The 25,124-nt window shown below is 47.3% G+C and overlaps 1 protein-coding gene across 1 annotated transcript in view; it reads left to right on the forward strand.

Annotated features, from left to right (window-relative positions):
* The first annotated feature begins 2,137 nt into the window (after positions 1-2,137).
* retreg2 (reticulophagy regulator family member 2) overlaps positions 2,138-25,124 on the forward strand; it is a 60,633-nt gene continuing 37,646 nt past the window's right edge. Inside the window, exons 1-6 of the mRNA XM_069936084.1 lie at positions 2,138-2,522; positions 6,812-6,918; positions 7,157-7,184; positions 23,465-23,594; positions 23,981-24,065; positions 24,900-25,037. Coding sequence (XP_069792185.1) covers positions 2,176-2,522; positions 6,812-6,918; positions 7,157-7,184; positions 23,465-23,594; positions 23,981-24,065; positions 24,900-25,037 — 835 coding nt within the window. The 5' untranslated portion in view covers positions 2,138-2,175. The remainder of the gene's footprint in view (positions 2,523-6,811; positions 6,919-7,156; positions 7,185-23,464; positions 23,595-23,980; positions 24,066-24,899; positions 25,038-25,124) is intronic.

The following is a 25,124-nucleotide window of genomic DNA, read 5'->3' on the forward strand; positions in this document are numbered from 1 at the left end:
TAGGATGTTGCCCGGACTCAGGAACTGAGTTACAGTGAACGATTAAACAGGTTCAGATTTTATTCCCTGGAGAATAGAAGAATGAAGGGAGATTTGATGGAGGTTTTTAAAATTATGAGGGGGACAGACAGAGTAAATGTAGATAGGGTTTTTCCACTGAGGGGAGGTGAGATCCAAATCAGAGGACATGGGTTAAGGGTGAAAGGGGAAAAGTTTAAAGGAACATGAGGGGTAACTTCTTCACATAGAGAGTGGTGGGGATGTGGAACGAGCTGCCAGCTGAAGTGGTGAATGAGGCTCAATTTTAATTTTTAAGAAGAATTTGGACAGGTAAATGAATGGGAGGGGTATGGAGGGATAGGTACTGGGTGTAGGCAGGATAAAAGTTTGGCACAAAATAGAAGTGTAGCAGGGCCTGTTTCTGTGCTGTAATCTTCTGTGGTTCAATGGGTGACTGAATGGTGACAGGAGTCAGACGGATAGAGATGTTAACAAAGATACATTACGAATATTAAGGGTCTGAGCCGTTCTTTGCAGAGAGGGGAGATGTGAGGATGTAGAGAGGGTGAAGGATGCAAGGAAAGTGGTCTGTGAAAGGAAGCAGCAAGTGTGGTCTTTCAAGGGATACAAGAAGTATTTTGTCAATGGAACACTCTTCCGCTTTCCCAGCTGTAATTGTGTGTGTTACTCATCCCGCAGTGAGGGTCAGTGTGGGTAGGACACATCCCCCAATGAGGGTTAGTGTGGGTCTTGCCCTCCAGTGAGGGTCTAAGTGTGGAATCCGTCCACCAGTGAGGGTCAGTGTGTGTGGGACCCGTCCCCCAGTGAGGGTCAGTGTGTGTGGGACCCGTCCCCCAGTGAGGGTCAGTGTGTGTGGGACCCGTTTCCCATTGAGAGTCAGTGTATGGGACCCGTCCCCCAGTGAGGGTCAGTGTGGGGGACCCATCCCCCTAGTGAGGGTCAGTGTGTGGGGGACCCATTCCCCCAGTGAGGGTCAGTGTGGGGGACCCATCCCCCCAGTGAGGGTCAGTGTGTGGGGGACCCATCCCCCCCAGTGAGGGTCGTGTGTGGGGGACCCATCCCCCCAGTGAGGGTCAGTGTGGGGGACCCATTCCCCCCAGTGAGGGTCGTGTGTGGGGGACCCATCCCCCCAGAGAGGGTCAGTGTGGGGGACCCATTCCCCCCAGTGAGGGTCGTGTGTGGGGGACCCATCCCCCCAGTGAGGGTCAGTGTGGGGGACCCATTCCCCCCAGTGAGGGTCGTGTGTGGGGGACCCATTCCCCCCAGTGAGGGTCGTGTGTGGGGGACCCATTCCCCCCAGTGAGGGTCGTGTGTGGGGGACCCATCCCCCCAGTGAGGGTCGTGTGTGGGGGACCCATCCCCCCAGTGAGGGTCGTGTGTGGGGGACCCATTCCCCCCAGTGAGGGTCGTGTGTGGGGGACCCATTCCCCCCAGTGAGGGTCGTGTGTGGGGGACCCATTCCCCCCAGTGAGGGTCGTGTGTGGGGGACCCATTCCCCCCAGTGAGGGTCGTGTGTGGGGGACCCATCCCCCCAGTGAGGGTCGTGTGTGGGGGACCCATCCCCCCAGTGAGGGTCGTGTGTGGGGGACCCATTCCCCCCAGTGAGGGTCGTGTGTGGGGGACCCATTCCCCCCAGTGAGGGTCGTGTGTGGGGGACCCATTCCCCCCAGTGAGGGTCGTGTGTGGGGGACCCATCCCCCCAGTGAGGGTCAGTGTGGGGGACCCATTCCCCCCAGTGAGGGTCGTGTGTGGGGGACCCATTCCCCCCAGTGAGGGTCGTGTGTGGGGACCCATTCCCCCCAGTGAGGGTCGTGTGTGGGGGACCCATTCCCCCCAGTGAGGGTCGTGTGTGGGGGACCCATTCCCCCCAGTGAGGGTCAGTGTGGGGACCCATCCCCCCAGAGGGTTAGTGTGGGGGACCCATTCCCCCCAGTGAGGGTCGTGTGTGGGGGACACGTCGCCTGGTTCGATGTCTACTCCAGTGCTGTTAACGTTACCCCTCTGATCGGGATCCGCATCGAACAGCAGCGAGTGGCGACACTGGTCGACACTCTACCCGCCGGCCATGTCTCCACTTCCTAGTTACCGACCGGATGTCCCGCCCTGACAGCGACCCGCTTCCGGTTAGTGACGCATCAACAACAATAATAAAAGATGGCGGCCGCTGCGTGCGAGTTACCGGCCCTCGGGGCTGATGCGGGGCCTGGACGGGAAGCGGGGCCAAGCCCGGGCACCGCGGACACAGCGGGGCCGACCCCAGGCCCTGGGGAAACCGTGGGCCCGACCCCGACCCCCGGTGGAGTAGCGGGGCCGAGCCTGGCTCCCGCGGAAGCGGCGGCCACGGCCCCCGACGACAGCGGCGACCTGCAACGGGCTGAGGAGCGCCTGAGGCGGCTGCTGGGCCCGTGCGAGCCCGGGCTGCTGCTGCTGCAGAGCCTGTTGGTGTGGGAGCGGCCGGTGCACAGCGTCCTCATGCTGCTCGGCCTCAGCGGCATCTTCTGGTAAAGTCCGGGGGAGGGGGAACCCGTCCCGGTCCTCGCCCCCCCGCCCCGCACCCCTGCCCGTCCCCGCCCCGCACCCCTGCCCGTCCCCGCCCCGCACCCCTGCCCGTCCCCGCCCCGCACCCCTGCCCGTCCCCGCCCCGCACCCCTGCCCGTCCCCGCCCCGCACCCCTGCCCGTCCCCGCCCCGCACCCCTGCCCGTCCCCGCCCCGCACCCCTGCCCGTCCCCGCCCCGCACCCCTGCCGGTCCCTGCGCCCTGGTCCCTGTGACCCCGGCACCGCAACCGCCCCAGTAACGCACGCAGGAGCGGCCGCTCTCCCGCAATCATCCTGTTGGAAGCCGACACTGACCCTCCGCAGCAACCCCCACACTTTCCTCCGTTCACCCTTTGCAGTCGGTGCGGGAGCGGAGCAGGACCCTGGAAATCTCTTCCACCCGAAGGTTCCATTCCCGCTGGCACCTTCACGCCTTTCAGCGGTTGATGCATCTGCCTTTTATCCTGGTGGAGTCCGCTTTGTTTCTTGAAGTGGGCTCCTTAAAATTGGTCAGAACAACTTCCCTGTGTTCAACAAGATTCTAGCATTTCTTCAGGCTTGGGCCGCATGACTTTGTTAGGAGAAGGTTGTGGCTTATGAGCCTAATTTAGTTTTTGGAGGAGGTGACAAAAGAGATTGATGAAGGTTGGGAGTGGATGTGGTTGATACTGGAATCTAGTAAGGTGTGGTAGGCTCATTCAGAAAGTCATTCACCATGGCTTCCAAGAAACTTTAGCAGCTTGAGTTCAGAATTGGCCTTTCTGCAGAAAGGAGAGGGTAGTAGTGGAAGATGAAGCATATTCTGCCTTGAGATCAGTGGCTGTGCTGTTCTCCAGGGATGACTGTGGGGCCCTTGCTCTTAGTGATTTTTATAATTGATTTGGATGAAAAAGTGGAGAAATTGGTCCTGAACTTGGAAGTGCTATGAATAGGGCAGAAGGTTGTCATAGGTCAGGGCTGAGTCCACTCTTCTTGCTCATCCAAATCACTAATATCACAATGTATACTTAAACTAATATAAATTTGCAGATGATCCCAACATTGATAAATAGTGGACCATGGCAAAGGATATGTGTGTCCAGCAGGATCTGGATCAGTTGAGAAGGTGGGCCAAGGAGTGGCAAATGGAATGTACCTGGTGGATGCATTTCTGCACTTTGATCAGGGAGTTGAATTTGCATGGTAAATGGCAGGTCTTTGGAGAGTGTTGTAGAACAGAAAAGGGCTGGAAATTGGGAAAAGGTGTGAGCATAATTCAGCTTCGTGTAGAGTCACGGAACAAACTCAATGGGCCTAGTGACCTGCTTCTGCTCCTTTAATGGAATGCTGCATTGCATTCAGTTCTGCTCTCCCATTTACATGAAGGATGTGGGAGTGGTGGCGGCAAATTCACAAACACTTGGTGACTCTGGAAGACTTTTTGCTTCTGTAAGGGGTGCTGGGGAAATGCTAACGGAAAATCTTTACCTGCCTTGTGGCAGACTAAAGGCAGTTTCATGTAATGTTACATTTCTGTTTTGTTACATGACAATAAAATGTATCTGATCTCAAGAAGCTGGAAAAGGTGCGTAGGAGATTCACAGGATGTTCATGGGATTTCTGGGGCTGAGATAAGGTTGTGTCTTTTCTCCCTAAAGTGTAGGAGAGTGAGGGAAGGATAATGTGAATGCTCACTATCAATTTCCTAGGAGGACCATTCTGGAACTAGAGGACTCAGTTTAAGGTTGGAAGGAAGAGATTTTGGAGGAGATTGAGTTCTTACTCATGAAGGAGTCAAGTATGCGCTGCCCCCTCTTGCCCCGTGGGGGGGTGGGCCCTGCCCCCTCTTGCCCCGTGGGGGGTGTGGGCCCTGCCCCCTCTTGCCCCGTGGGGGGTGTGGGCCCTGCCCCCTCTTGCCCCGTGGGGGGTGTGGGCCCTGCCCCCTCTTGCCCCGTGGGGGGTGTGGGCCCTGCCCCCTCTTGCCCCGTGGGGGGTGTGGGCCCTGCCCCCTCTTGCCCAGTGGATGGGGTGGGCCCTGCCCCCCTCTTGCCCAGTGGATGGGGGTGGGCCCTGCCCCCTCTTGCCCCGTGGGGGGGGTGGGCCCTGCTCCCTCTTGCCCCGTGGGGGGGGTGGGCCCTGCCCCCTCTTGCCCCGTGGGGGGGGTGGGCCCTGCCCCCTCTTGCCCCGTGGGGGGGGTGGGCCCTGCCCCCTCTTGCCCCGTGGGGGGGGTGGGCCCTGCCCCCTCTTGCCCCGTGGGGGGGGTGGGCCCTGCCCCCTCTTGCCCCGTGGGGGGGGTGGGCCCTGCCCCCTCTTGCCCCGTGGGGGGGGTGGGCCCTGCCCCCTCTTGCCCCGTGGGGGGGGTGGGCCCTGCCCCCTCTTGCCCCGTGGGGGGGGTGGGCCCTGCCCCCTCTTGCCCCGTGGGGGGGGTGGGCCCTGCCCCCTCTTGCCCCGTGGGGGGGGTGGGCCCTGCCCCCTCTTGCCCCGTGGGGGGGGTGGGCCCTGCCCCCTCTTGCCCCGTGGGTGGGGTGCGGGCCCTGCCCCCTCTTGCCCCGTGGGGGGGGCGGGCCCTGCCCCCTCTTGCCCCGTGGGGGGGGCGGGCCCTGCCCCCTCTTTCCCCGTGGGGGGGGCGGGCCCTGCCCCCTCTTGCCCCGTGGGGGGGGGCGGGCCCTGCCCCCTCTTGCCCCGTGGGGGGGGGGTGCGGGCCCTGCCCCCTCTTGCCCCGTGGGGGGGGTCCCTGCCCCCTCTTGCCCCGTGGGGGGGTCCCTGCCCCCTCTTGCCCCGTGGGGGGGGTCCCTGCCCCCTCTTGCCCCGTGGGGGGGGGTCCCTGCCCCCTCTTGCCCCGTGGGGGGGGGTCCCTGCCCCCTCTTGCCCCGTGGGGGGGGTCCCTGCCCCCTCTTGCCCCGTGGGGGGGGTCCCTGCCCCCTCTTGCCCCGTGGGGGGGGCGGGCCCTGCCCCCTCTTGCCCCATGGGGGGGGCGGGCCCTGCCCCCTCTTGCCCCGTGGGGGGGGGTGCGGGCCCTGCCCCCTCTTGCCCCGTGGGGGGGGTCCCTGCCCCCTCTTGCCCCGTGGGGGGGGTCCCTGCCCCCTCTTGCCCCGTGGGGGGGGTCCCTGCCCCCTCTTGCCCCGTGGGGGGGGTCCCTGCCCCCTCTTGCCCCGTGGGGGGGGGTCCCTGCCCCCTCTTGCCCCGTGGGGGGGGGGGGGGTCCCTGCCCCCTCTTGCCCCGTGGGGGGGGGGGGGTCCCTGCCCCCTCTTGCCCCGTGGGGGGGGGTCCCTGCCCCCTCTTGCCCCGTGGGGGGGGTCCCTGCCCCTTGCCCCGTGGGGGGGGCGGGCCCTGCCCCCTCTTGCCCCGTGGGGGGGGCGGGCCCTGCCCCCTCTTGCCCCGTGGGGGGGGCGGGCCCTGCCCCCTCTTGCCCCGTGGGGGGGGCGGGCCCTGCCCCCTCTTGCCCCGTGGGGGGGGCGGGCCCTGCCCCCTCTTGCCCCGTGGGGGGGGGGCGGGCCCTGCCCCCTCTTGCCCCGTGGGGGGGGGGGGCGGGCCCTGCCCCCTCTTGCCCCGTGGGGGGGGCGGGCCCTGCCCCCTCTTGCCCCGTTGGGGGGGGGTGGGCCCTGCCCCCTCTTGCCCCGTGGTCATCTTTCCATCAAGGTGGTTGTAGGTACAAGAGCATGAAATTGTGTACTAATAGGTTTGAAGACAGTTATGTTCCCCATTGCCATTGGGCTCCTGAATCACCTGTTGACAGTGTTCCCATGCTGCCCCTGTTGTGTACTGAACTATTATTGTATTATTATACACTAACATGCTTTTGCTCTTCCACTGTTCTGCTTTGTGCAGTTATAATTGACTTGCTTGACTGCTCTCAGAACAAACACTTCTTGCCCTTCCAGGTTTGATGTGATAATGAACTCAAATAATGTCTCAAGTTTTAAAGAATGAGGAGATCTCACTGAAATGGGTAACAGCGATTATTAGAAGTGGGAAGAACTATGAATCAAATCTGGATGAAGATTCAGTAAGAACTTTTGAAGGAAACTATCTGCAGGAGAATTAATTATTGCTATTTCAAAGACCTGGGTTTTGTGTAACATGGTAAATAACCTGTGTTATGAACATTTGTAATGATCTAAGGCTCTGGGGAAGAGGTGAGGCAGGGAAAAGGGTGAAAGTTGGTGATGAAGATGAAGTTGAGGTGACTTTCTGGGTATGCAGTGGGGTTCTTCACTTTCAGGAATCTGAGGTTCTTTGTGTCTGTAAATTCTGAATGAAGCTTTTCCCGACAGGTTGTTTTCCTCTACTTCACTCCGCCCTCTCTTCCTGATCAGTTCATCTTTGTTGGGAATTGTACTGATGGATCATTGGAACAGTGGACTGTTATCCCACATAATGGGTAAGCCTGCTCTGCACTGGAAATTCTGGTGTACTGTAGATAAGAAGCGAGTTGCGTCCCAATTACTGGATGCCTTTCCCTTGCCTTCTGTATTCTGCACCCCTGACCCCAATGCTCTATCACTCCTTTAACCTCTCTGCAGTCTCAATCAGGCCCTGTCAGTCCCCGTGATCTGAACCATAGCCCCCGGCGCTGTGTGTGTATGTCTCTCTTTGATTCTTTTTGCCTTTCTCTACAGTGCAACATCCCATGGATGACGATGGGAGGTATGTCTCTTATTGTATTACCTGCATTCTTTTCTCCAAATTTATTGGGAGCAAATCAAATATACCTAATGTAGTGAAAATCTGCACTTCGTGAAGCTCCAGGGAAGACTAAATATTTTTTGAATGAGAAGACTGATATTATAATTTTGGAAGGGAAGGAAGCATGGAATCCATTGGCTTAAAATATAGAGATAAGAGGTATGATTGTGTGTAGAATTCTTTAGGTTTCTAAATAGGAGATCAAATCTGCAGCACATTTCACATGAAGGGTTGTGATATTGGGAATGGTTTGTGGCCTTCCTGGTGCCAGGGTCCGTGTTATCTCTGATTACGTGCTCCTGATTCTCAGAAGGGAGGGCGAGCAACCACATGTCATGGTCCATGTTGGGCTAATGACGTGGGTAGGAAGGGTGAAGGGATCCTGATAGGAGAGGTCAAGGACTTCGGAGTAAAGTTGAGGGAGAGGATGTCCAGGGTTGCAGTCTTAGGATTGCTGCCCGTGCCAGTGAGGAGAGAAACACACAGATAATTCAGTTTAACGTGTGGCAAAAGAGATGGCGCAGGAGGGAGGGATTTCTGGATAACTGGGCCTCTCTTCCAGGGAAGGTGGAACCTGTTCTGACAGGATGGTCTGCACCTGAACCGGAGGGGTACTAACATCCTTTCAGGTAGTTTTGCTCGTGCTGCTCTGGGGTGGGGTTTAAACTAGATTTGCAGGTGGGGGGGAAAAACCAGAGTGTTAGAGGTGGGGGACAATGAGAGTCGTGCAAGACCTGCATGTAAAGACAGTTTGTACAGGAAAGAAACGGTCTCACATGCATCTACTTCAATGCAAGGAGTATTGTCGGGAAGGCGGGTGATATTAGAGCGAGGATTGCCACGTGGGATTGACATTATTGCTATTAGGGAGACTTGGTTGCAGGAGGGACAGGATTGGCAGCTCAATGTTTCAGGGTTCCGTTGTTTCAGATGGGATAGAGGGGGAGGGATGAAAGGGGGAGGAGTGGCATTGCTAGTCAGGGAAAATATCATAGCTGTGCATTGACAGGACAGCATTGAGGGCTTGTTTACAGAGATGATGTGATGGAGCTGAGGAATGGGAAGGGCATGAGCTCGCTAACAGGACTGTATTACAGACCACCCAATAGTCCGAAAGAATTGGAGCAGCAAATCTATAGGAAGGTAGCAGTTGTGATGGTGGGAGATTTTAACCTTGCGTACATACACTCTCAAACGGTAGAAGGACTGGATGGGTTGGAGTTTGTCAAATGTGTAGAGGAAAGTTTTCTACATCAATATGTAGAGGTACCAATGAGAGAGGGTGCAATACTTAATCTTTTAGGGAACCAGGCAGGTCAGATGGCAGAAATCTGTGTAGGAGAGCATTTTGGGTCCAGTGACCATAATGTCATGAGTTCCAAGTTAATTATGGAGAAGGATGGGTCGGGTCCTCGGGTTGAGATTCTGAATTGGAGAAAGGCCCATTTTGAGGAAATGAGGCAGGATCTCAGAAGAGTCCATTGGAATAAGTTATTATCTGGCAAGGATGCATCCAGCAGGGGGAAGGCCTTCAAGGATGAAATTATGAAAGTTCAGAGATTGTATGTTCTTACCAGGAATAAGGGGAAAGTTACGGACATGGGGAACCTTGGTTTTCAAGGGATATTGGCGAGCTGGTTAAGAAAAGGTAATGGGTATAAATGGGGTATAGAGAACAAGAAGGAAATGAGCTACTTAGAGTATAGAGAATGTTTAAGGAGGAAATCAGGAAGGGAAAAAGAAGACATGAAGGTGCTTTGGCAGAAAATGTGAAGGAAAATCCAAAGGGTTTCTACAAATATATTAAAAGTAAAGGGATAGTAAGGGACAAAATTGGACCCCTAGAAAATCAGAGAGGTAACTATGTGTGGAGCCTCGCAAAATGGGAGAGATCTTGAACAATTTTTTTTTGCATCAGTATTTATGCAGGAAACTGGCGTCGTGAATAAGGATGGAAGGGAAACAAATAGAAATGTCATGGAACATATGGAGTTTAAGGAGGAGGAGGTGCTTGCTGCCTTACAGTGGATAAAGGTAGACAAGTCCCCTGGACCAGATATGATATTCCCACATACCTTGAGGGAGACAAGTGCTGAAATTGCAGGGTCCCTGGCGGATATGTTCAAAATGTCCTTCATCATGGGGGAGGTGCGGGACAATTGGAGAGTAGCTGATGTTGTCCCGCTGTTTAAGAAAGGCAACAAAAGTAAACCAGGCAACTTTAGGCTAGTGAGACTAACGTCAATAGTAGGTAAATTATTGGAAGGATTTCTGAGGGATGGGATATATAGATGTTTGGACTGTCATCAGCTGATTAAGGAGGTCATGTTTAACAAATCTTGTAGAGTTTTTGAGGAAGTTACCAAGAAGGTGATGAAGAAAAGGCTGTGGATGTTGTTTATATGGACTTTAGTAAGGCCTTTGACAAGGTTCCACATGAGAGGTTGGTTCAGGGGTTCAGGAGGTTAGGATACTAGGTATACATAGAAGTTGCAAACTGGATTCGAAATTGGCTTGGTGGAAGAAAACAGAGTGGTGGTGGATGGTTGTTTCTCAGACTGGAGGTCTGTGTCGAGTGGGGTGCTTCAGGGATTTGTGTTGGGACCATTGCTGTTATCTATATAAATGACCTAGATGATAATGAGGTGAATTGGATCAGCAAGTTTACTGATGACACAAAGATAGGAGGTGTCGTGTACTATGAGGAAGATTTTCAAAGCTTGCTGATGGATCTGGACCAGCTGGGAAATTGGGCCAGTAAATGGCTGATGGAATTTAATGCAGATAAATGTGTGGCGTTGCACTTTGGAAGAGCAAATCAGGTTACGACGTACACAGTAAATGGTTGGCCATTGAGGAGTGCAGAAGAGCAAAGATCTCTGGAACTATATACACATTGTTCCCTGAATGAGGTGTCGCATGTGGACAGGGTTGTAAAGCTTTTGGCATCTTAGCCTTTATAAGTCGAAGTATTGAGTATAGAAGTTGGGATGTTATGTTGAAGTTGTACAAGTCATTAGTGAGACCACACTTCGAATATTGTGTGCAGTCTGGTCACTCAGCAGTAGAAAAGATTGAAAGATGGCAGAGAAAATTTACTAAGATGTTGTGGGTCTTCAGGAGTTGAGTTACCGGGAAAGATTAAACAGATTAGAACTCTACTCCTTGGAATGAAGAATGAGGGAAGACTTGATAGAGGTTTATAAGATTATGAGGGGTACAGACAAGTAGATGTGAGTAGGATGTTTCCACTTAGATTGGGGGAGATAAATACACAAGGTCATAGCTTTAGGGTGAAAGGGGAGAGGTATAAGGAGAACATTAAGGGAAAGTTTTTCGCTCAGTGGTAGGAGTGTGAATGAGCTAATGTAGTGAATGCATATTCAATCTTGAGTTTTAAAAATGGATCAATACATGGATGGGAGAGATCTGGAGGGTCATGGAATGAGAGCAGTTCAATGGAACTAGATAATTACATTGGTCAGCAATGACCAGAAGAGTCAAATGGCCTTTTTTTCTGAGCTGTAACTTTCTATGGTTCTAAATACTGATTTGGATAGTGTTAAAGGAATCCTGCAATGTGTTTAGGATTCCTTTAACCAATGTGTTTTTCCCCAACAGAGCACGATTTGCTACTAGGTCTAGTGAACCATTGGCCAAGATGAGAAATGCTGGGTGAGATGGGATTCTTGAATCACAAGATTCAATTGACAAAGAAAATGTGTGCACTGAAAGGGGGTTTACTTCAATGAAATGTGAGGGGGTCTCGCAGGATAAAATCAAACTAAAGACCATCAGGATCACTTAAGGGGACAGTAGGTCATTTAAGGTGTGGTTATTTTGGGTGGCAATATGAGATCAGATGATAGAATCTGGTGAATAAGGATAATTTGGATAACTACAGATCTGTTCTGAAGTTAGTGATAGGGAAACTGCTGGAGAGGATTGAGAAGTAGAATCTAACAACATTTAGATGGCCAGGGAAAAATCATGTCTCACAAACCTGTTAGAATTTTTTGAATACCCTGATGAAGGGCTCAAGTCAAAACGTTGGTTCTGTATCTTTATCTTTGCTATATAAAGTCCACAGTTTGACCTGCTGAGTTTCTCCAGCTTTGTTTTTACTTCAGTCACTGTCTGCAGAATTTCATATTTCACAAGAATTTTTTGAAGACGTGTCAAAAAGGTAAGCAAGGGTAAGATGGTTGAGATTATTGATGTGGATTTTAGTAAAGCATTTGATAAGGTTGCACATAGTATGTTGATATGGAAGTTTAGGGCACATGGGATAAGATGCCAGCTAGCCAATTGGATAAACAAATTGTCTAAGTGATAGGAGTCATGGGGTTGTTTTGGAAGACAGACCAGAGAACTGTGGCCAGTGGAGTTTAGTACCAGGACCCTTCATTTTTTTGTTACATACAGGAATGATTTGAACAAGAGTGTTTGTGGCAAGGTAAATAAGTCTTCTGATACGAAAATTCAAGATTCTTTTAGTATCATGTAATTTTTTTTAAAAACTAATATTACATGAATTTTCCTTTAGTCTGGCATAAGGTAGACAAAGATTTGCCATTAATATTGCCCAGCGCACCTTCCTGTAAGACAAAGAGAAGCACAGAGAGTCCCTTCAGAATCACTGAGTGTCCATGGATTCGCCTCCAGTTCTCCCACAGTTTCTGCAGCCCACACAAACCCTTGATCGATCCATTGGCAACTGGAGCATCTAATACAATCAGGAAACCTTCAGCACCCAAGGCCTTTCGGGAGCTCTTCATGCACTCAACACCCTCTCTAATCCTAACTCTGATACCTGGTTTCCAAGAGCAATTGTCCCATCAGCCTTCAACCCGTGCAAGTCCTTCAGTCACTGACCCCCCCGTTGGTTCGCTGCCATGGTCACAATCTTGTAGGATTGTCTCCTTTACTTCACCTTCTCAACAGAGTGTGTTTCTCCCTGTTTCTTGTGCCCTGCACCAGAATGCCGCTCCCCAAGAGTCTGCAACCCCTCAAGGCCGCTACTAACACACTGTAACATCATAAGACATAGGAGCAGAAACAGGCCATTGAGCCCATCGAGCCTGGCCCACCATTTAATCATGAGCGGGTGCATTTTGTACTCGGCCCCACTGCCTGGCCTCCCCATAACCTTTGATGCCCTGGCTCATCAACAACCTCTCAATCTCCGCCTTAAATACACCCAATGGCCTGGCCTCCACAACTACCTGTGGTAACAAATTCCACAGATTCACCACCCTCTGGCTGAAGAAATTCCCCCACATCTCTCTTCAATCCTGAAGTTGTGCCCTCTTATCCTAGACTCTCCCACCGTGAGGAACAACCTTTCTCCATCTACTCTGTCCACGCCTTTCAACATTCAAAATGTTTCAATGAGATCCCCCCCCACCATTATTCTAAATTCCAACGGATACAGTCCAACAGCTGTCAAACGCTTCTTGTACCATGAGATTTCAGTCCCAGAATCATCTTGGTGAACCTCATCTGAATCCTCTCCAATGTCATCACATACTTTCTTAAATGGGGGGCCCAAAACTACTCACAATCCTCCAAGTGAGGTCTCACCAGGGCCTTGTAAAGCCTCAACATCACTTCCCTGCATCTGCCTATTTATTTTTTTATACCAACTGCACGACCATCCACTTTCTGACATTGTACTTCATTTGCCACTTCTCTGCCCGTTCTCCTCACCTAATTTCTTTCTGCAGCCTCCATTTCCTCAACACTACCTGCCCCTCCACCTAACTTTGTATCACCTGCAAACTTGGCCTCAAAACTATCATTCCATAATCCAACATAACAAGAAGTGGCCCCAATGTCTGTGCAACGCCATCTTGGGCACAGACCCCCCACGGTGCTATGATGGACAATGAAGGTTCCTTGGGCTTCCAACAGTACCTAGACCTGATGGGGAACTCAGCTAAGGCATGACAGATCCTTTGAGGTGCTGCATTTGGGTAAATTAACTCTGGACAGGATTTGCTTTAACAGCAGGGCCCTATAAAGTGTTATGGAGCAGAGGGACAGAGGGGTGCAAGTCTTTAAAGATGGCAGCACAGGTAGGCAGTGGTGAAGAGAGAGTTTGGGATGCTTGCCTTCATTGGTTGGGGCTGTGAGCACAAGCGTTTATTGGGACTCCAGTAAAACTCACCAAGCCACTGTATTGCATACCATTTCTGAATTTATCACTTCTAGACACCTCCCTGGCACAGCCCCCAATTTTATTGTTTCCCAACTATGCTTGCCTCAACTCTATCTTGTGTTCCCACACCTCCCCAGGGCATTTCACACGCCCGCTATCCCTTCAACAACTTCCAGTTCCCTGAACTCGATCACCTCATATTTACCTTGGGCATCCAATTACTATACACCTCCATCCCTGATACTGAAGGCCTCAAAGCCCTTTGCTTCTTTCTGGACATTAGACCCAATCAATACCCCTCCTCCTCCACCACCACCACCCTCCTCCGGCTTGCAGAACTTGACCTCACCCTCAATAATTTCTCCTTTGACTCATCCCACTTTCTGTAGGTTAAAGGGGTAGCCATGGGTACCTGCGTGAGCCCCAACTATGCCTGCATTTTTTTTGTTGGCTACACAGAGCAATCCATGCTACTAGCCTACACAGTTAAGGCCCTCAACTCTTCCTCTGCTAGATTGATGACTGCTTTGATGCTCCCATGATGAGCTCGTGGACTTCATCCACTTTGCTGCCAACTTTCACCCCGACCTCAAATTCACTTGGTCCATCTCTAGCAACACCCTCCAATTCCTCGATTTCTCTGTCTCCACCTCGGAAGGCAAACTCTTGACAGACATCTTCTACAGACTCACCAACTCCCTCAGCTACCTCAACTGCACTTCTTCCCACACTGTCCCCTGTAAGGATTCCATTCCATTCTTTCAATTCCTCTATCTCCATCACATCTGCATCCAGGATGAGGACATCCATGCCAGATCATCAGAGATGTCGTCCTTCTTCAAACAACGTGGCTTCCCCTCTGCCATCATCAACACTGGCCTCACCTGCAATTAGGCAGCATAGCAGTTAGTGCAACACCTTTGCCAGCGATTGGGACTAGGGTTCGAATCCCAAGCTGTAAGGACCTTGTACGTTCTACCTGTGTCTGTGTGGGTTTTCCCCCGGGGGCTCCGGTTTTCTCCCACTGTTCAAAACATACTGGGGGTTGTAGGTCAATTGGGTGTAAATTGGGCAGCATGGACTCGTGAGCCGAAATGGTGTTATTGTGCTGCATGTCTAATTTTTATTTTAATTAAAATTTATCCTCTATCCCCACATATCTGCCCCAGCCCCCTCTGCCCTCCCACACAATGACAGGGTTCCCCCACCTACCTCCCCATCAGCCTTCATATTCAACACATTCTTCTGCGCCATTTCCCCCACCGATTCCCCTCCCCTCCCTTCCCCTTTCCATCTTCCACAGGGACTGCTTGTTCCCTTTGTGACCCCCTCATCCATTCATCCCTTCTCATAAATTGTCCCCTTGGCACCTACCCCTATGACCACAGGAGATTCTCCACGTGCCCACACCTCCTCCCTCATCACCATTTGAAGGCCCCAAACAGTCCTTACAAGTGAAGCAACATTTCACGTGAATCTGCAGAAGTCGTCTACTCCTTTTGGTGCTCCTGTTGTCATCTCCTCTACATCAGAGAGATTGGGTGCAGATAGGGAGATTGCTTTCTTGAGCACCTTGCCTCTGTCCGCTGCAATAGCATGGATCTTCCAGTGGCCACCCATTTCAATTCCCCATCCTAATCCCTTGCTGACATGTTTGTCCATGGTCTCATGCACAGCCAGACTGAGAACATTTGTAAATTGGAGGAACAACCCCTCATCTTCAGTCTGGGCACCCTCCAACTGAATGGCTTTAGCATCATCTTCTCTGATTTTCATTAGAACCATGCCCCCCACACCCCACCTTCTGCTATCCCCTGTCTTCTTTCCTGTAGCTTGCTTGTGCTCTCTGTCTCTCTCCTCCTCCCCCTTCCCTCTGTTTCCTTTCACAGACCAAAACTCAATTCTCACCTTTCCTCTTATCATATCCAATTAACACATTTTGTTGGACTGGACTCCTCCCGGCCAGTCTTCAGTTTCTTTATTCTGACATCTTCCTGTTCTCTGCTTCTTCCTTGAGGAAGAGCTCAGGTCCAATACATCTTCCCCTCCTATAGATGCTGCAAGAATGGCTGAGGTCCTCCAGCATTTCTGTGTGTTTTTACATGTTGGGACGTCACATTGAAGTCACATGAGATGTTAGTGAGACCACACTTGGAATACTGTGTGCCTTTCTGGTACCCCAGCTACAGGAGGGATATTATAAAGTTGGAAAGGGTACGGCAGGGGCTTATGAATTTGTTGCCAGGATTTGGGAAGTTTATTGTGAGACTGGAAAAACTTGGCCTGTTTTCCTTGGAGTATAGGAAGCTGAGAGAGAATCTTAAGACTATAAGATATAGGAGCAGAAATAGGCTATTCACCCTACCAAGTTTGCCCACCAATTAACCATGAGCTGATCTATTTTCCCCCTCAGCCCCACTGCCTGGACTTCTCCCCATGTTATATAAATTTTTAAAGGATGTTGATAAGGTGACTTGTCTATTCCCAGGAGAATCTTAGTCAAAAGGGCAGAACTAGAAGGTGAAAAGGTGTGATATAGAAGGGACCTGAGGGGACAGTTCTTCACTCAGAGGGTGATGGTCGTATGGAATGAGCTGCCTGAGCAAGTGATGGATGCAAGTATGTGAGCTTCGACAGATACACAAAGAAATTTGCAGCACAGTGCAGGCCCCTTGGCCCAGTGTTGTACTGGACCTAATGACCCTCTCTAACAACTGCCCAGAATATCCCCACTGCAGAACCCTCCATTTATTTCATTCCATGTGCCTATCTAATCATCTCTTAAAAGATCTAATTGAGTCAGATATATTCAGAACTCTGGAATTTGGTCAATGGAGATGCACCTAATGAAGAGGATCAAAAGTTTATGCAAGATATTTTTGTAGATTGTAGATATGCAGGGGAATATATTGATAGGAGGGGATTTTAACCTTAATTTCAATTCAAAGATGGATAAAACTGGAAAAAAGACTAACAAAAACAACAAAGTAGCCAAATTTATGTTTAAATCAATGCAGGAAATGCAACTTTTGGATATATGGAGGAGATGACAAACAAGGAGAAGGAATACTTGTATTATTCAAGAAGACATAAAACACTCAAGGATTGACCTGTTCCTGTTGTCAGCCATATCCAAGGGAGAGTTAGGAAAACTGAATATAAAGCTAGATTGTTATCTGATCACTCACCCCCGTTATTAGCAATAGAGGTGGAGGCCATCCCACTGAGAATGTATAGATGGAGATTAAACTCCATGCTACTTAAAAGTCAGGAATTTAGAGAATTTATTGAACGCCAAATTAAAATGTACTTTGAAATAAATACGGAATCCATATACGGAATATAAATACCAAATTTATATTATGGGATGCAATGAAAGCCTTCATCAGAGGGCAGATAATAAGTTATGTAACTAAGATGAAAAAGGACTACAATCGGGAAATAGAACAGCTGGAAAGGGAAATAGTAAGTACAGAAATAGAATTAGCAACAAGCGAAGATACAACAAAAAGAGAATTGGCGGACAAAAAAATAAAATACCAAACACTACAAACGTATAAGATGGAGAAGAACATAATGAAAATAAAGTAGAAGTATTAAGAGCTAGGAGAAAAAACGAACAAGCTAAAAGAACCGAATTGGCATCAAGGAAAAAGGACAAACAAATTACATATAATCCAACAGAGATTAATGAAAACTTCAAGGAATTCTACGAGCAATTAGACCGAACTGAAAACGAAGGGAAAGAAGACAAAATAGATGAGTTTTTAGCTAAAATTGAACTACCGAAATTACAAGAGGAGCAAAACAAATTGATAAAACCATTTGAAAAAGAGGAAATACAAGATATATTAAAAAACCTACTGAACAATAAAACGCCTGGAGAGGACGGACTCCCAATAGAATTCTATAAAACATTTAAAGACTTATTAATTCCTCTTCTCCTGGAAGTAATGAACCAGATAGAAGAAACACAAAACTTGCCAGATTCATGTAAAACAGCAATAATTACAGTAATACCAAAGATGGGGAAAGATCCACTAACACCAGTATCAAATAGATCAATATCTCTACTTAACTCAGATTATAAGATAATAGCTAAACTATTAGCAAACAGATTGGCCGACTGTGTACCAAAAATAGTAAAACAAGATCAAACTGGATTTATTAAAAGACAAACAACGGACAATATCTGTAAGTTCATTAACTTAATCCATGCAGTACAAGGAAATAAGACGCCAACAGTGCCGGTTGCTTTAGATGCAGAGAAAGCCTTTGACAGGGTAGAATGAAATTATTCATTCGAAGTATTACAGAGGTTCAACCTACCAGAGAAATATATTAATTGGATTAAAGCATTATATAAGGGACCAATGGCCAAGGTGACAGTAAATGGATATATATCAAACCAATTTATATTAAGCAGGTCAACTAGGCAGGGATGTCCACTATCTCCCTCACTGTTCGCTTTAGCTATAGAACCATTGGCAGAACTGATAAGAACAGAAAATAAAATAAAAGAGAAGGAATATAAAATCAGTTTATTTGCAGATGACATCATGGTATAACCATATAGCCACTTACAGCATAGAACAAGCCAGTTCGGCCCTACTAGTCCATGCCATAACAAGTCTCCACCCTCCTAGTCCCACTGACCAGCACCCGGTCCATACCCCTCCAGTCCTCTCCTCTCCATGTAACTATCCAGTCTTTCCTTAAATGGAACCAATGATCCCACCTCAACCACATTTGCCGGAAGCTCATTCCACATCCCCACCACACTTTGCGAAAAGAAATTTCCCCTCATGTTCCCCTTATAATTCTCCCCCTTCAACCTTAAACCATGTCCTCTAGTTTGAATCTCCCCCTTTCTTAATTGAAAAAGCCTATCCACATTTACTCTGTCTGTCCCTTTTAAAATCTTAAACACCTCGATCAAGTCCCCTCTCAATCTTCTATGGTCCAAAGAAAAAAGCCCTAGTCTGCACAACCTTTCCCTGTAACTCAAACCTTGAAATCCTGTCAACATTCTCGTGAACCTTCTCTGCACTCTCTATTTTGTTTATATCTTTCCTATAATTTGGTGACCAAAATTGTACACAGAACTCCATATTTGGCCTCACCAATGCCTTGTATAATTTCATCATATCCTCCCTACTCTTGAATTCAATACTCTGATTTATGAAGGCCAACATTCCAAATGCCTTCTTCACCACACCATCTACCTGAGTATCAGCCTTGAGGGAACTATTTACCACAACTCCTAAATCCCTTTGTTGCTCTGCACATCTCAATCGCCTACCTTTTAATGCATATGACCTATTTAGATTTGCCTTTCCAAAATGTAACGCCTCACACTTATCTGTATTAAATTCCATCAGCCAATTCTCAGCCCACACCTCCAGCCTTCCTAAATCACCTTTTAATCTACAGTAATCTTCCTCACTGTCCACAACACCACCAATCTTTGTATCATCCACAAACTTGTTTACCCAACTCTCCACCCCTACTTCCAGATCGTTAATATATATAACAAACAATAGTGGACCCAGGACCAATCCCTGAGGAACTCCCCTAGTCACCGGCCTCCAATTGGACAAACAATTTTCTACCACTACTCTCTGACACCTCCCATCCAACCATTGCTTAATTCATTTCACTACCTCCTTATTTATACCTAATGCCTCCACCTTTTTTCCTAACATCTTGTGGGGAACTTTGTCAAAAGCTTTACTAAAGTCTAAATAGACAACATCCGCAGCTTTCCCTTCAACCTTTTTTGTAACCCCCCTCGAAAAACTCAATCAGGTTTGTCAAGCATGATCTACCCCTGACAAAACCATGCTGATTACTCCCTATCAATCCCTGTACCTCCAAATATTTGTAAATATCATCCCTCAGAACACTTTCCATCAACTTGCCCCCACAGACGTCAGACTCACGGGCCTATAATTCCCAGGTTTACATTTGGACCCTTTCTTAAACAGCGGAACCACATGTGCAACCTTCCAATCCTTTGGCACTACCCCCCGTGGCCAGTGACATCCTAAATATCTCTGTTAATGGCCCCACTATCTGTCCACAAGCCTCCCTGAGTGTCCTTAGGAATATTTTGTCCGGTCCCGGAGATTTATCCACTTTTATCTTTTTCAACACAGCCATCACTACTTCCTCGGTAATCCTTGTATGCTTCATGACCTTCCCACTATTTTTCTTTACTTCAACTGGTTTAATATTTTTTTCCCTAGTGAATACCGAGGCAAAGAAATCATTCAAAATTTCCCCCATTTCCTCTGACTTCTCACTCAGCCTACCCTCGCTATCTACAAGGGGTCCAATTTTATCCCTCACTAATCTTTTACTTTTAATGTACCTATAGAAACCCTTTGGATTTATTTTTAAAGAAAGAGGCCAAAGCCTCTTAATGTGTTTTTTTGGCCTTTCTAATTTCTTTCTTAAGATTCCTTCTACACTCCTTGTAGTCCTCCTTCAAATTATCAGCTCCCCGCTCTTTATACCTTTTGTACACCTCCCTTTTTCTCCTAACTAAATTTCCAATATTCATCGAAAACCAAGCCTCCCTATGACTTCCAGCCTTTCCTTTGATTCTCACTGTATCTGCTCTGTACCCTCGAAATTTATTTTTTGAATATCCTCCATTTTTCATTTACATCCTTACCTGAAAATATCCTGTCCCACTCAATACTCCCCAAATCCCTTCTTATTCCTTCGAAATTTGCTCTTCTCCAATCCAGAACATCAACTTTAGGCCCCTCTTTGGTCTTCCCTAAAACTAACCGAAAACTAACAAGAGTTATGATCACTCGACCCAAGTTGTTCCCCAATATTATTGTCCCATACCTGACCTAGCTCGTTCCCTAACAGGAGATCCAGTATTACACCTTCCCGAGTCAGTTCTTCTACTAACTGATCCAGAAAACAATCTTTAACACACTTAACAAACTCCAGCCCAATCAGCCCTCCAACTGTGTGGGTATCCCAATCAATGTGAGGGAAGTTAAAATCTTCCATGATCACTACCTTATGATTCTCACACATACATGGTATCTCCCTACAAATTTGTTCCTCTAATTTTCTTGGCCCATTTGGCGGTCTGTAATACACCCCTATTAGCACCCTCATGCCTCCTTCGCCCCTCAATTCCCCCCAAACAGCCTCACTGGATGATCCCTCCAAACCATCCTGCCACCTCACAACAGTAATGTCTTCCTTAACAAGCAGAGCAACTCCTCCCCTTTTTTTTAACCGCCTGCTCTATCACATCTAAAACAAATGTATCCTGGAACATTAAGTTGCCAGTCCTGCCCTTCCTGTAGCCAGGTCTCACTAATTGCCACAATATCATGACCCCAAGTATCTGTCCATGCTCTAAGCTCATCTACCTTGTTCACTATGCTACTTGCATTAAAATAAATGCATTTCAGAGAATGACCCTCACCTATATTCTCTTTTCTACCTTTTACCCTAATCTCCATCCTACCTATTTTATCGTTATTATTCCTATCTAGGTGGCCATGACACTGCTCTCACACTCTGATCCCCACCCCCCTGCCAAACTAGTATACTTAACAGCACCAGAATTATCAATGAAAGAATTACATAAGAAATTGAAGAAATATGGAGAAGTGTCAGGATACAAGATCAACGCAAATAAAAGTGAAGCAATGCCAATGAATAATGCGGATTATACAGAATTTAGAAAAAAAATCACCATTTAAATGGCAAACACATTAATATCTAATCTGGTACCTAGGTATTGGATTAGATAATAATCTAGGCCATCTATACAAATTAAATTATCAGCCATTAATGAAGAAATTACAAGATGACTTAGAACATTGGAAAGATTTACCACTAACACTGATAGGAAGGGTAAATTGCATTAAAATGAATATCTTCCCAAGGATACAATACCTATTTCCATCGTTACCAATTCCCTCAACAGAAAAATTCTTCAATGAACTAAAGAGAATAATAAGGAAATTCTTATGGAATGGGGGAGAAACAGGATAGCGCTCGATAAATTAACAGAATGGTACAAACAAGGTGGTTTGCAGCTGCCAAACTTTAAAAATTATTATAGAGCAGCACAATTAAGGTATCTATCAGATTTTTATCAAACAAGGGAAAAACCAGATTGGACCAATATAGAGCTAAATAAAATAGGGGAGAAGGTACCAGAACATATACTTTATAAGTGAGATGAAAACTGGTGCAATATAGAAGTTCACCAGTATTGCACCATCTACTCAACATTTGGAAGAAGATTCATGTAGAAAGGAAAAAACAAATTACCAACTACCAAAATTATTTGTTGATGCAAAATCAGATAATCCCTTTCACAATAGATAACCTTTTAGAGAATGGGAGAGAAAAGGAATTAAAAGAATAGAAAATTGTTTTTTAGGAAATAATTTATTATCATTTGAACAAATGAAGTTCAAATATGGAATAACTCATGGTACAAGGTTTGCATATCACCAACTGAAAACCTACTTAAAGGACAAATTGGGAAGCAGACTGAGGTTACCAGAAGGAAGCAGCTTTGAATATGTGATTACAGAAACAATGATAATTAAAAGATTTATAACAAACATGTACATCAAGCTGCAAGAGAAAGAAAATGATTAAATAAGCTATAAACTCAAACAAATGTGGGAAAAAGATCTAGACATAAAGATAAAAAATGAAATAAGGAAAAATTATGCTCCGGAACTATGAGAGAAATATAATAAATACGAGGTTACGCATGATACAATATAATTGGTTACACAGGCTATATATCACGCCCCAAAAGTTAAAAAAAAAAATGGGATCCAACAGTATCAAACAGATGTTTTCGCTGTAAGAAGGAAATGGGAACAACAATTTGGGCATGTGAGAAAGTGAAATAATTTTGGGAAGATTGAAATCATGTATTAAATAAAATCACAGAAAGCAACAAACCAAAAAATCCAGAGATCTTTCTTCTGAGTAGTATAAAAAGTAAAGAACTTAGCCTCGATTTGGATGAAGCACAAGAAAGATTTATTATGGTAGCCTTAGCTGTAGCAAAAAAAATGTATAATGTCAACTTGGAAATCAGAAGAGAGCCTGAGAATACATCAATGGTACATGGAAATGAATAAATGTATTCCATTGGAAAAAATAACATATAATTTAAAAAATAAAGTCACATTATTTGAACAAATTTAGGAACCGTACATGGAACATAACAGAGAGGGCCTATTGCGGACCTCCACCCCCTAAAATGATGGAATGAGAAGAAGATGAGAAAATAGCATGAGAATACAGCAATGGTACATAGAAATGAATAAATGTATTCCATTGGAAATAATAACATAATTTAAGAAATAACATCACAGTATTCGAACAAATTTGGGAACCGTACATGGAACACAACAGAGAAGTCCTACCGTTGACAGAATGAGAAGAAGACGAAATGAACTGACCCAGTGTGTAAAAGTAGATGACACAAATTTCTTGTTTATTTTCATTGTGTGATGACATTGTTTAATGGGTTTAATGTATCATATATGTTGAATGTTGAGTGGGTGGGGAGGGGGGGGTGAAGGAGAGAGGGAAGGGAGGGGGAAAAAGGGGAGAAAATGACACTGTATATTCAAGAGGGAAATGTTTGTGTGTATTTTGATTAATATGGTTCACAGTGTGAAAAATAAATAAAAAAATTTTAAAAAAGATCTAATTGTACCTGTCTCCACCACTGTTGCTGGCAACGTGTTCCAAATACCCACCACTCTGAGGAAGAACCTATTTCTGTATACCCCTTGTACAAAGTACAAATAACATAATAGGTTCTGATATTTACTTTCTCTGCAATGTACACTGATCTTACAAAGACCATGAAGATCTCAGGAGAAAGCCAATCTGTGTTGGCCAGGTGTTATCTGGCATCTCACTAGGGAGGGGTGATGTTGCTGGATGTTTGTCTTTGCCTCCTGTAATAACGTAAATACAGAACTCTCTCTCAACCGTACCTGGGTCCTTCACCCCTCCCTGCTTCTCTCGATTAATGTGTTGCTTCTCCTTTTGGATGCAGTGATGGAAATTCCACGAGGCCTCGGCTCCTCAGACTGCCCGACCTTTGCCATGATCTCGCAGAGAGCTGGGTGGCCTTTCACGTCCACCTGAAGGATGTGCTGGATTATAAGAGGCAGAACCCAGGCAAGGTGGGTCATGGCACCAAGAGTAATTGTTTGTGGACAGACGATGTTACCAAATGTGACAAGTGAAACAATGTGTGAGTGGACAATGATGCCAGGATTGAAGATTGAGCAAGTGACAAGGATCACAGTGTTGTCCTTACTCTAACCTCCAGTATGGGTTGGATTCAGAATGGATGCCTGATTTTTTTTTTGCTTCAAGTTGGTTAATTAGTACAATTGGACAAAAGTGTTCTGCGTTCCTCAGTCCAAAAACATGTAGACACCCATCCAGACAATTGATGCATATGCAGAATGTATAGGCATGTATAAAAATAAATAAATATTATTTGATATATAGTCGAGTCCGGAGGGTTTGACCTACCATGACTGTATCTATTTTCCACCCCCAGTTCTGTTTGAAGATGTGCTTTGGCTGTTCAGCACTGGCTGTGATTGGACATTATATCCCTGGAATTATGATATCCTACATCTTCAGTGAGTGTTTATCCCGAGAGAATTCTAAACCATGGAGTTGGGTCAAGTGAAGCTGTCAAAATAACTGACTGAGGATAGCACCTAGCTTTTCACCAAACCCAACAAAAGCTGGCCTTCTCTCTTTGGATCGAAGAAGGATGAGAGGGGACGTAGAGGTCTACAAGATTCTGAGAGGCAGAGATAAGGTGGACAGCCAGCACCGCCTTCACAGGGCAGGAATAGCAAGCATCTGTACAAGGTGAAGGGGGGAAACTTTAGGGGAGACATCAAGGATAAGATTTTTTTTAAAAAATACAATTGTGGGTGCCAGGAATGCCTTGCCAGGGGTGGTAATGGAGGCATATAAGAGACTCTTGGCCAGGCACACAGATGAAAGTAAAATAGAGGGTTATTAGGAAGAAGTTAGTTTTTTGCAAGTCTATATGGATTGGCGCAACGTCAAGGGCCAAAGGGTCTGCACTGTGCTGTACGGATCGATGCAAGTTATTTTAGGATAATTAAATGCTGGTGTGAATAGATGGAATCTTTATATTGTAGATGTCAGAATTAAATGTCAAAAGATATGAAAGCAAACTCTACTGTTCTAGGGCAGGGACAGCATTGTTTAGGTAGATACTGAAACTAAACTGTCACTGTCTTAGAAAGAGTTGGCAGAGGAAGTCATGGGCTGGATGCAATCGCATGATGTAAAAGGCATTGAGACAGGTTTAGAGGGATAGCCCAAGAGGCCTGTTTTCATGCTGACTATAAATGTCCAATCAGAAGAGAGAGAGAGAGGCTGGTGGATGGGGAGTGTTGGAATGTCGTTCACGGATCCCATGTTATTTGTTCCAGTACTGAGCCTGCTTCTGTGGCCTCTGGTGGTTTATCACGAGCTTATTCAGAAGATGTACACGGGTTTGGAGCCAATGTTGATGAAACTGGACTACAGCATGAAGGGCGACACTCATCTCCGGCAGAGGGACAGGAAAAGTAAGTGCTCACCTCCAGAGCTAGCACGGAGGGAATTATATGCCAGGGCAACTAGCCATCTGAAATGATGTGCTGTCCAGGGAGTAT

Source organism: Narcine bancroftii, chromosome 4 (assembly GCF_036971445.1).
Source record: "Narcine bancroftii isolate sNarBan1 chromosome 4, sNarBan1.hap1, whole genome shotgun sequence".
NCBI classification, from domain to species: Eukaryota; Metazoa; Chordata; class Chondrichthyes; order Torpediniformes; family Narcinidae; genus Narcine; species Narcine bancroftii.